This window comes from Stegastes partitus, unplaced genomic scaffold (genome assembly GCF_000690725.1).
Source record: "Stegastes partitus isolate 25-593 unplaced genomic scaffold, Stegastes_partitus-1.0.2 Scaffold24, whole genome shotgun sequence".
NCBI classification, from domain to species: Eukaryota; Metazoa; Chordata; class Actinopteri; family Pomacentridae; genus Stegastes; species Stegastes partitus.
The window spans coordinates 661,773-673,791 of record NW_007577755.1 but is presented as its reverse complement, the minus strand read 5'-3'; the positions used below and the strand labels follow the sequence as shown (position 1 = coordinate 673,791).

Here is a 12,019-nt window from a genome sequence, read left to right as displayed (position 1 = left end):
GCCAATACAGATACATCAAACTGCATTGTCATAAAAACCATCAGTGCTTTCTACACAATAACCTGGTTTATATTAAGGCGGCCCGTGGAGGAGAGATTTAGGTTTCAATTTATACTTCGTCACCAAAGTCTACATTGTTTACTGCATACATTTACCTGCATGTGGTCTTCTTCTTTCCTGCCTTTGTTGCTGCATTACAGAACCTTTGTTTTACATCACCCAAATATATTACATCTTTGTGGTTTTGTGTGTCTTTGAATGCAATAGAAACTGACAAAACAGGACTCACAGCATTACTCCGTAGGGCTGGTAATGGTCAAAAATTCCACTGGTTAGCTTTAATCTGTGTTTAGGATCAGAAGAAAGCTGGTTAACACAGCTACATTTTTGCAAGAGAAACCTGATTTCTTGGCTATGAATGCACTAAACTGGACTTCTAACAGGTTTTTCAAAGTGCTCTTGTGACAGCTTGGAATGAAAGTTTAAAAAACAAAAAACAGAAACTGGAGTGTGTCAGTCATGATTTTAAACTTGTTTCAAACTGTTGAAAAGCAGCTTTCTAGTAACGGGAGCCTGTTTTATGCTTCACAAATTAAATTCTCCCAAATGTTTAACTTCATCATCCCAACAAGTAGAGAATGTGTAGCTGCTTGTTCCTGGAGATGCACACGTTCTGCAACATAGACACACTTAACTATTAACTCTCTACTCAGGACTTTCATGTTGCCATATGTAGAAGGTCTTTCAGGGTCCATTGGACTCCAAGAAAGAATATGAGCAAAATATTTCTTGGTATTCATTATAGACTTTGATACTATGTTACATACATTTTCTGATAAGTTGACATATTCTTGGTTCCAAATGCACGACAAATGTCCCTCTTTTTATATTTAAAAAAAAAAAATTCTTAAAAAATAAAAAAACAATGCCTGTCACCTAAACCAAATAGCCTAGGGTCCAAAAGACCCCAAAAGTCCTAAATAGGATTAATATAAACACTGCTGAGACATTCAGTCTGGTGCAGTAGCTGTAATAAGAGCAAAAGAGGTGGAAAACTAACCAGCGCTAGTTGTACTGTCACTGATCTGAGTCACAGCCCAGTGATTTAACAGGTTATTATAACATTCCAGTCTACAGTCATTTACACTTCAAGTTCATTCGGTATGAGAGTATATGGATAACAACTCAATGTTAAATATGAATATTTATAAATATACTTTGATTAGCTCTTTGGTTTGCAGTTTTCTGCAAAGTTGCATAAATCTAAACTGGTCAGAGTTTTATTTTGAAATTAATGACGCTGATGTATTTTTACATATTTTAAGGGCCTACTTGTCTTCCTTGTCTAAACCTCTGATGTGCTGCATCATGTTATGCTAAACCTGTTGTTGCTTGTGTTAAACTGACACTAAGTGATGTGGCTGAACTCACTAAATACAACTCTGTGACTGTGTGAAGCAGGTGGATCCTGTTCATTACCTTAACATGGTGCACCTTCAGTAATCACAACCGTGTTTATATCCACACTACCCCCCATGGAGACATCGGATGAATGCTTCAGTCTCCATTAATGTTTCTTTTTTGTCTCCCAGTGAAACTAAGGCCATCATGAACCTGTTCAGGAAAGATGCCATGACCACAAAGAAGGACAAAGAGAAAGAGATCCAGTATGAGGATCCTCCAGATGGAGGTTGGGGCTGGATGGTTGTGCTGCATTGCTTCCTGGTTTGTGCACCTCAGTTCTTTATAAACCCTTATTTCTCTGCTAAATTTCTTAGTTTAATTTTAAAAATCTTTATGTAATATTAAATATAACATGGATAGATTTGGGTAGATAAAGATCAAACAAGAAGTCTCTTTGTTTATAGTGTATGAAATAGTTGAATGTTAGTATGTATGTACTGTATGTTCTGGAGGAACCATGACAAAGCATAACATGTTAACAAATGACCTCCACAGGGGTAATTTTCATCCATATCTCTCTATTTTGTGTGTGTGCAGGTAAACGTCCTTGTGATGGGAACTCTGAAGAGCTTTGGGATCTTCTTTGTGGCCTTCCAAGATGAGTTTGGAGGCTCAGCAGAGAGCATCAGCTGGATCGGCTCCATCATGTCGAGTCTGCGTCTGTCTGGAGGTTCGATTTAAAAATTGTCAACTTGTCAAAGCGCCACCACTAACCTTGAACCTGTGAACTGGAAATAAGATTTTTTCAGATAATTTTGTCCTTTCTCCTTTATGCCCAACGAGTTGGCCAACATGTATTTGCGCACATTCTTCTCCAACATGTTTATATTTAGATACTGAATTCTAGACAAACTTGGGATTCGTTTTTTAAGCTTTCGTTTGTGCTTCCTTTCCTGTTACCTCTGCAGCACCTCTTGCCTCTGTGGCTTGTGCCAAGGTGGGCACCAGGGTGACCTCCATCGTCGGGGCCGTGCTGGTTAGCGGAGGCTTCCTCATGAGTATTTTTGCCAACAACGTGGTATTCCTCTACATCAGCATGGGAGTGATAGTTGGTGAGTTAGAATGTATAGTGAAAAAAATACCTGAATGATGTTTCCCTGAAGACTTTTAAAAAAATATTTTTCAGTCCATATGATGCTGTGACTGACCCAGTGTTTGATAATGATAATGTGTTCACTCCTCTCAGGAATGGGTTTTGCACTACTATACCAGTCCTTCTCAGTGGTCACAGCTCTGTACTTCCGAAAAAGGTTAGCAACAGCGTATGCGATCGGGCGCTCTGGGATGGGACTAACCTTTGCTCTTGCGCCGTTCACTCAGCTGCTTCTGGACCAATACGCTTGGCAAGGTAAACAGAATAAATCTTTTAATTGGTGAGTTTGTGTGTAGAAACACAGAATATAAAAGGTGACAGGTTAAATCCTGAGCTTTGTTTGTCCCTCACAGGGGCGATGCTGATCCTCGGTGGTCTCATGCTAAATCTGGTGGCCTCTGGGATGCTTCTCCGACCCATCAATGTGAAGCCGCCCGTCTCAAACCCTACCTCTTCTCCCATCCAAAAGAGCCCCGCGATTTCCCTCAAGAGCTCCGCAGAGAAGGAATACTCCAAGAGCTGCTTTAGTGGCTCCTCTCACTTAACTAATGGCGTCTCCAAATCAGACTCTTTCCCATCCCCTCCTCCTTCTCAAAAGGACGCTGAGAGTCAGGGGGGGCAGTGTACTCAGGGACCCCAGGACCAGCCAGTGAACCCTGAACTGACCAGGCTAGTCCTCAATGGTGTGAATGGCCACGAGCCCCACCATGACGTGGGTCAGTGCAAACCCACAACTCCAGACAGCTCAGCGGAGCTCAACGGCAGCATGAATGGTTCCACCATTGTTGGATTTCCCTCACATGCCAGCATGCCGAGTGAGGTGGCTGTCAGAAAAACCAAAGTACTGGATTTCTCCTTGCTGAAGGACCCGTTCTTTTGCATCTACACTTGGTCCTTGGTCTTCAGTCAGCTGGCCTACTTCATCCCATATTTCCACCTGTCTGCCCGGGCCAGAAACCTCGGCATCGATGCCATGGATGCTTCGTTTATCATCTCTGTGGCAGGTGAGGCTTACACAAGCCAAGAAATTCAACTATGGTGTCATTAACAACCTTAAATAAGTAGTTTGACATTTTGTTAAATAGCCTAATTTGCTTTTTTGGGCAAACATTTGAGAAGAAGATTTAAAACATTGTCATATGTGTGCTGTAGAAAAGCACCTCCAACTAACAGCCAGTTAGCTTAGCTTAGCTTAGCATAAAGACTGGAAACGGGGAGAACAATATAAGGTTTTGCAATCTTCCAACATTTCTCAAACTTCTTAATGAATGTCTTCTGTCCCTTTTGTTTAATCTGTACTAAAAGCAAATTGTGAAAAATGACAAGTTTAAGTCTTAGAAGGAGTTAAGAGCAGGACTATTCCCTGAAGTATCAACTGCATAAAAACCAGTTTGTGTTACAAAAAACAATTTAATGAAGCAAAATAAGTAGAGAATTACAAGCCATCTAAACTCTATGCTGGACATGCTCAGACATACAGCATATATGTGAATATATAAATATATATATAAAGCTTATCAAACCTTCAGCCCAATCACAACTCCATTTCTTAATTTGTTACAAGGTTTTTATTAGCCATAGTCCTTATTAATGTCACAGTTTTTCAAAAGAATTTTGAAATTACATGATGTCAGTCTCATATAGAATACAGATGACAGCAGCCAATGGCACAGTTGCTATAGCAGCCTCCCTTTTCAAAGAGAAGTTATCAATAGCAAGCTCACAGCTAAACCCCTCTACGGTCATTTTAATGTGTGAAAGTGTCACCCTCAATCACAGTGGTTAAATGTTGTCACGTTTCTCCTATTGAAATGCACTTCATTGTTCGATGACCTTTATGAAAGTCAAAATCAGTGGGTTTTTATCAATGAAGCGTCACCACAAAAAGAGTCTGACACTCTACACATGTGACAGAGTCTGGATTAGATACACAGCACTTCTACCTTCATGTCTTTTCATGAGTTTGTGTCTTCTAGCAGGGAATCTGCAGAGACTGTGAAGAGGGAGGTCCAGGTTTCTTTAAGACTGGATCTAAGAAGTGATGCAAAAAAGTGCTCAGTCAACTTCTAGGCATTAATTATTTGTGAGCTGCTCAGACTCTGCAGTCTTATGTAATGAATGCGCTTACATAAAAGCTGAACTTTGGCCCACTGGCCAGGACGACCGGGTTCAGCAGTATGCCATCGATGAGGCCACTCCATATGAACAGTAAACAGCATTAACATTTTGACCACTGACCAACCACATGTGCGTGTAATTCTGTAAGAGTTGCTCGGTCAGGCTTTGTGAATAATTGAAATGCTCCATTTATGAGTTACTCTCTTCAGTTTTATCATTTCTCATTTGATGATCAGCCATCAGCAGACGGACTGAGACATTTGATGAATCAGTCTTAAGAACAATAACACTACAGAAGAGGGTTTAAATGCACTATTATCTAAGTACCTGACATTTCAAACTTTTTTTCACATCTGTTCATTATGATATTACATTTGATTTTATTTTTGAATTCAAACAGAGCTTGGTTTTGACTGTGGTGATAGTTTTAGATGACTGTTCAGCTGACACATTTTGAGCTTCTTTGTCAGCGTTCATGTGCAACAGCAGCTGGACACCCACCGTTGCACGAAATTTAATGAAATAGGTCTCAAGAACAAACTATAACCTACATGAAGAACACAGCTGGGGTGAAAACATTTATGGAATGGAAAGACTGGGGTCAGGTAATGCTGTGGTATAAAACTACACAAAATACACAAATATTAGCCATAAAATGGGCTGCTAAACCAGTCTCTACAAAGTCTGTGTGGATTTTTAGTCATCCAGGTCATGGTAATCCCAGGAGCTGCAGTGAAAAGCAGCTGGACTCCTCTTTGAAGACATTTCATCTCTCATCCAAGAGGCTTCAGGTCGTCAGAACTGAAGAACCCTTTTGAATGAGAGGCGAAACATCTTCAAGAACCTTAAAAAAAGGCGTCTCTACAATGTTTCAATAGAGGTCTGGTGAAATCAAAGGGATGTAGATGTCTGAATTTTCCCCCTGAAGGCCTGTTGGTTTACTCACATGAGCTTCATTCAAGTAAGCTGCAAGACTGACAGATTCTTTTGACTCAGGCACGTTTGTTCTGTCACATTTGCTGGTCATGTGCACTGTAATGAAGGGGAAAGAAGAGAGACAGAGCTAAAGAGACGGGGTGCCACCCACACCACAAAGCCACCATCCCAACGTCCCGCTGTCCCTCTTTTTGTGACCCGGCCTCGTCATAGAGGCCCATTGACTCGGCCGAGGGAGAGAGAGAGAGGCCACTATCATCCGGGTCAGTCTCTTCATCAAACCCTCAGCCGCCAACACTGGAGCTGATGGGAGTCGCTAAGCAACAACTAACTGAGTAAAGTTGTTGGCGCGGTGACAAGAGGGGCTCCCGGTTTTGTTTGAGCCCAGTTCTAAAGTGGCTGATACTTTGCAGAGGAGCACTGAGGCGGCAGTGCGTATAAAAGAGGAGGCAAGACCAGCCAGCAGCGGCTTCAGAGAAGCTGGGAAAACCAACATGCCTTTTATAGCCTCTTTGCTTTAATCTAGTGACAAAACATCCATCTTTACTGCAAAAGAAATGGCATCTCTGCATGCCTCGCAACCCCCCCGTGGTCTCTTAACACCCAGAGGCATTCACAGAGCTCTATACCTGTTAGCACCGTGGAGGAAAAATGACCAGAACTAATGTTCCTGATGAACTTGGCTCAAGGTGCTAAATTTAAATAGCATTATGCTGAGTTTGAACAGGAACAGCTGCAGGGCTGAACCAACCTGCTGTGGCTAAAACACACAAACAAACTCACAACTTGTCTGTGTGCAAGCAGGGGACACCCCAGGACATGTCTTGGGTCACTAGAGGAGGACACATAAACACTACACAGCTGCCTCATGTCATCTTTCTAACCTCGGTGCACAGAGGCGCTTTAGGTTCTGTTATGTAAGGAAAGCAGAGGTGTTCACTGATGAGGCATTTCATTGTTCATTCATTCAGACTTCAATCAGACCCCTAAAGAATGAAGATGTAGTTAATTACTCACTATCTGCATGTTCATTTATGTAGATGAATGCAACCTTTGTTGAAATATACGTTAAAGACAGATTTTTGTTCATGCATGCTATTCACAAACTCATATTCAACAGGATTTTCATCTCTTGTGGTTTCAAGCTGAGATTTAATGGCTGCAGCCTGTGGAGTTGTGTTGCAGAGGCTGTGCAAAGGATGGGTAACTCTGATCTGCATAGAACCAGTTTGTTTCATTGATTAATGGCTCTGCACCGCCTGCTTGTAGCTATTCCTGCGACGGTCAATACACCACTGCAGTTTCCGCATCGCCTATCGCGTTCCAGTTGACCTCAGCAGAGAGCAGACCATATCTGCCCAGTCATCATACCCGAGCGCAGCAAACAATCAGGCAGACAAGGTGGAGCGCTTAATAAGTAGTTTGCCTATCTGTTACTAGTACCTAACGGAGAAATTCATTGCCACCCACTGATTCTGTCTCATGTCAGAGAACAGAAAAAAAACAGACTGATACTAATGCAGGCCTGTGTGGTTTTAATTAAAAAGATCACACTCACAAACAATCTATTTCATGCTCTGATGTCTCTACATGTACCAGATTATCTAAGCTGAATTTAGGCTGTTTCTTGCATGATGTGGCTGACAGTGAACTTTCTCTCTCATCAGTTCAGAATACAGCCAGAATTGTTGGCCTCTGACCACAGTGTTCTGCTGCAGCAGCACTTTGTAACTTTGCACTTAAGTCCCCAGCAGGATTGTCTCAACAACAATAGTCATTCATTTTGGAGCGAGACAAAATACAGGACAACTTAAACTTCTGACCTGCTGAAAAGTTAAGAGTTCACAAAACTTAACACCAGTGGAAATAAAGGTGTAACAAATTAATCCATCCTGTAGTTGTCAAGACAGTTCACTAAAAAAAAAAGAGGAAATGTCATTTTGGTGCTAGAAGAGAAGCTGCAGTCGCCACAGAAGATGATAAGTCACACCACTTTGTCAAATTTCCTTTAATCCATGTTTTGTGTTAACAAACTACTTTAGGTGTTCATTAAACACGAATTCAGTGCGTGAAGCAGAAGCGGTTCGATGAGCAGCCAATGATTCACAAGTTAGCCAGATACAATGAATAAATCCACGGTCACATCTGGTCACATCTGTCAGTGTAACATGCTGGAGAATGATTTAAGCTCCCCTCTGTCACTTCTTCTGTTGAAAGCTGCAGCTGATTTATCACTAAACTGTCTCATAAGTTATACACATGTTGTCAGTCGTGCGTTACAGTTTGTGCACTTGAGCGCGCTTTATGGCTCCTTTTTTTTTTTTTAGAACACTTACTGCTGGTTAAAGTCTTAATACTGAAAACACAGAGGAATGCTTGAGTTGCACCATTTTTTTTATTATTTTTTAAACAAAACATGCTTATACTGCGTGGACAGCTGGCACCGACACACTTCTCAGCAGCACCGATGGACGTGTTTTGTCTCTGACCTCCAGCGTTATCTAGTCATGCAGGTAGTCGTGGTTTTATTTAGCCAAGTTTTGAGATGTCACTCTGAAATTTCTACTCTAACTCCAGTTCAGTAGAGGTGAATTGAATTTGTGTTGCTTGTAATATTGAAACGCCCCCCCCAAAAAAATCAATAGGTCCACGGCTTTCCTGGATGTCAGCAGTTTCTTTGGCACTACCTACCTGACATCCTGAAACATTGCTGTTGAATAAATGTATTTTGCAGTGCTGTAATCGGTTTAACTAGATTATTTTAGTTAAATTGATTTTCCTGGGTTTGCAGGTAAGAAAAAGAAAAAATGTCTGTGATGCAAAAAAACCCACTTTTGCTCGATTGTACCTAATGCTGAAGAGAATCTCTGTTCATAATATTATTTTTTCTCTGTGTTTTAATCATGGCCGGTGTGGGTCTGTTTTCCAAGTTTTAATGCATTTTGATGTGAAGTTTTTTTGTATTCCTTTAAAAAACTTACCATATAAAGGGTTCATTTGCAAAAACAGATCACTCCGTTTTTGTAGATTTTTAGAACTTTTTCCTTTGTTGTTGTTTGCTTGAGATAATATCAATCAAACTGAAGTTGAGTGGATTTGACTCAGTAGAAATGACATGACAAAAATACAGATAACTTAAGTTTGATTGATATTGTCTCAGGTAGACGATGGAAATGTGTTTTTTGGGGTTTTTTTTTGAAAGTTTGTGAAGATGGAGTTATCTGTTTTTGCAAATGAAGTCATATATCACTAGTGTGCACTTTTATCTCTGAATCCTTATTAAAGAAGCTGTTAGAAACATCTTCCTTTAATTTAATCAACCAGGACAATCCGCTATAATTGTAGTAATACACTTTTTTTTCCCTGCATGCGTTGAAAATAACAAGGAGACAGTTGGAAGATGAAACATAAAAAACACTGTTGTTTTATTATTCTGTGCCTAAAAAATAGTGTCAGTTGTCTTTATTTTGCATATGAAATGGTTGTACTTTTCACTTTGACCTCAGAAAACTCTTTTATCTTACAGTAACCATCGCCTGTAACGTTGAACAGAATGTTTGTAATGTCACCTTTCTCCTCTGTCTTTACTTTATCCCAGTGTCTCATCTGCTCCGACTCTGTTACAGGCATCACAGAGACCATCGCCCAGTTGGCCTCGGGCTGGGTGACAGACAGGAACCTGTTCCATAAATATCACTACCACAAAGCCTACCTGATCCTCTGTGGTTTGGTCAACCTCCTCTCCCCGCTGGCAACCTCCTACATCCTGCTGATGGTCTACGCTGTCTTCTTCGCCATCTTCTGTGGCGGCTACATGGCTCTGCTGCTGCCTGTACTAGTAAGGAAACCCTTTCTGAACATATGCATCACGCTCCTTTTTGAAATAAATTAACCTACAGCTTTAAAGGTCCTGCGGTTTTTGCGTAATTTCGATTTTTAAGGGAGGTTTCTGCAATAGGGTGTGTAACTGGACACCTATTGAAAGGGGCATGGAGGCAGCTTGTAGTTGGTGCACGTGCAGATAATAAATTCCAATCGATTGCCAGTGTCACGTATAGATTCCTTCAGAGAGTGAACAGCAAGTGAGCAGCAAGGCTGAGCTTATGCACATGCTGATGTCAGCATGCCAACGTACCCACAGCGACAGTGCTAACATGCTGATGTTTAGTTTAGATGATTGGTTCATTCATTTTTCAGGCAGCTTGTAAAAACAATTAATAAATAAATATTTCCTGATGGCATTAGATGAAAAGTGAAAAAGGCAGTTCTCTCCAAAGTGATTACAGTTAATCCCAAGGACAACACGAATGTCTGCTCACAAATTTGAACCAGTCTATAAGAACAATGAAAGCTGAAGGCAGTAGAGGAAAAGCAAAGTCGTTGCAATTTTATCCTCTGGGGACCACGAACTGCTGAACAAAGTTTTATAGCAAGTCATGTAATAGTTGCTGTAAATTAGATTTTGGACCAAATTGGCTCAAGATGAATGAATATATACCAGAACAGCTCTAAAATATTCAAAAAATTAGCTAGAAATGATAGGTTTACGAGCTCAACACAACCAGCTAAACTCAGTAATTCCTTAATTCTATCCAGGGAAGATGCACACGAATTAGTAGGTAGTGACAAACCCATAAAAGGTCGAGGAAATGGGTCCGAGGTATAAAATAGTCCATTATCTATACACCGCTTAATCCTTACTAGGGTCGCAGGTGACTCAGGGCGAAGGTAGGGGACACCCTGGACAGGTCACCAGTCTATCACAGGGCTACACTTAGAGACAGACAACCAAGCACACTCACATTCACACCTACGGACAATTTAGAATCACCAATTAACCTCAACATTTTGGACTGTGGGAGGAAGCTGGAGAACCTGGAGAGAACCCACGCTGCACGGAAAACATGCAAACTCCACGCAGAAAGATCCCGAACCTGCAACCTTCTTGCTGCGAGGCAACAGTGCTAACCACTGCTCCACCTTGCAGCCCTGGTATAAAATAGTTGTTTGTCAAAATTGCATAGCAGGGCAGAGAAAAAAATTTCGCGAAAACTGTCATTTTGAAAATCAATACAGATCAGCAAAGGTCAGTTAAAGCATTTATGTTGCCTCTAGACGGGACCCCGGTGTGCTTTCTCAATATCATTTGACTTTTCCCACTAGAGTTAGTCTCACTGTATTATCAGTTCATTTACTTTGCGAGACCCCACAGTATCAGACTCTCCCATCTGTTGAGTTCATAATAAGCGCACTAGAGCGGGGAGATTTTCATCCCGTGACAAGGTGAAGAGGCTTCATTACATCACGCACGGAAATGGAAACGTATCCTTGAAGCAGACCGTTGGAGATGTTTCCCAACTGCTGTTATGGGTGGAACGGCACATTAAGTCAGCGGGTATCCAGTGTCTTCAAGTTATATCACTCCTGAAAACAAAAAAGTGAGGACGCATGTGGTGTGACTTGACTTGCCCGTGGTATGGTCTCAAAGGCCAGGACAGGCCTCGGGGTCTAGATGATGACGTGTGGTGACCTAAATGATGTGGTTTGGTTTTTTTTTTGTTTTTTTTTTCTCAATCTGAATGAAAGAAACATCAAACCAGTTTACTGACAAACAGATAAAGCCTGAATTTAAGCTCATCTCTGCCTGCCCATGTCAATAACTACGTTTTCTGGCAAGAGATACCAGCAAAAGGATCATCCCACCACCGCCTTAGTCAAATGAGTTTATCATGTTAACTGATGCAGCTGATAATGTTTGAGAAACAGCGAAATGCACCTTTATTTTCAGTCATAATGGATGTAAAGACACAGTGTTGGGTTGTCTTTGTGAATTTAGCTCAAATGTACACTGATAAGCAAATTAAGGATTCAACCAAAGTGTTGTAATACTTTTTCCAATCCTGTAACATGAACACTGATATTATTTGGACTGAAACCGTAAAGCTTTATTTGTTAATATTCCCAGCTTTCTTTTGGAAAACTTTTTTGCTATAATATGCTCATGATGCTTATGATATGATCTGCGCTACAACACACGCTAATGAGTGTGCTGCTAGTTTCAAGTCCCAGCGTATACAGAGCTTCAGGTTGAATGCGTCTGTTGTGCCCTGCAGGTAGATCTCGTGGGGTCGGAGAAACTCAATAACTCCATGGGCTTCTCCATGTTCTTTGTGGGCCTGGGCTGCCTCACAGGGCCTCCTTTGGCAGGTGAGTCGGATCACGTCATGGAAAAGCTTCGCACATGTGTTAACCCACTTTTTCTAAATGTACACAATAACAAACACATCCCGTCCATATGTGCTGCATGTGCACGGGCTTGCTGCTATGACATTCGCTCTTCTAAAGTGATTTGTTGCGCCGAGCGAAAGGTGAAGTTTAAACATGTGTTTCTGTGAGTTGGTCCATGAG

At 41.3% G+C, this 12,019-nt stretch overlaps 1 protein-coding gene across 1 annotated transcript in view; it reads left to right on the top strand.

Annotated features, from left to right (window-relative positions):
- Window positions 1-1,608: 1,608 nt before the first annotated feature.
- Window positions 1,609-12,019, top strand: part of slc16a4 (solute carrier family 16 member 4) — a 14,632-nt gene continuing 4,221 nt past the window's right edge. Inside the window, exons 1-7 of the mRNA XM_008296366.1 lie at window positions 1,609-1,725; window positions 2,002-2,134; window positions 2,373-2,516; window positions 2,651-2,812; window positions 2,911-3,561; window positions 9,238-9,449; window positions 11,725-11,818. Coding sequence (XP_008294588.1) covers window positions 1,609-1,725; window positions 2,002-2,134; window positions 2,373-2,516; window positions 2,651-2,812; window positions 2,911-3,561; window positions 9,238-9,449; window positions 11,725-11,818 — 1,513 coding nt within the window. The remainder of the gene's footprint in view (window positions 1,726-2,001; window positions 2,135-2,372; window positions 2,517-2,650; window positions 2,813-2,910; window positions 3,562-9,237; window positions 9,450-11,724; window positions 11,819-12,019) is intronic.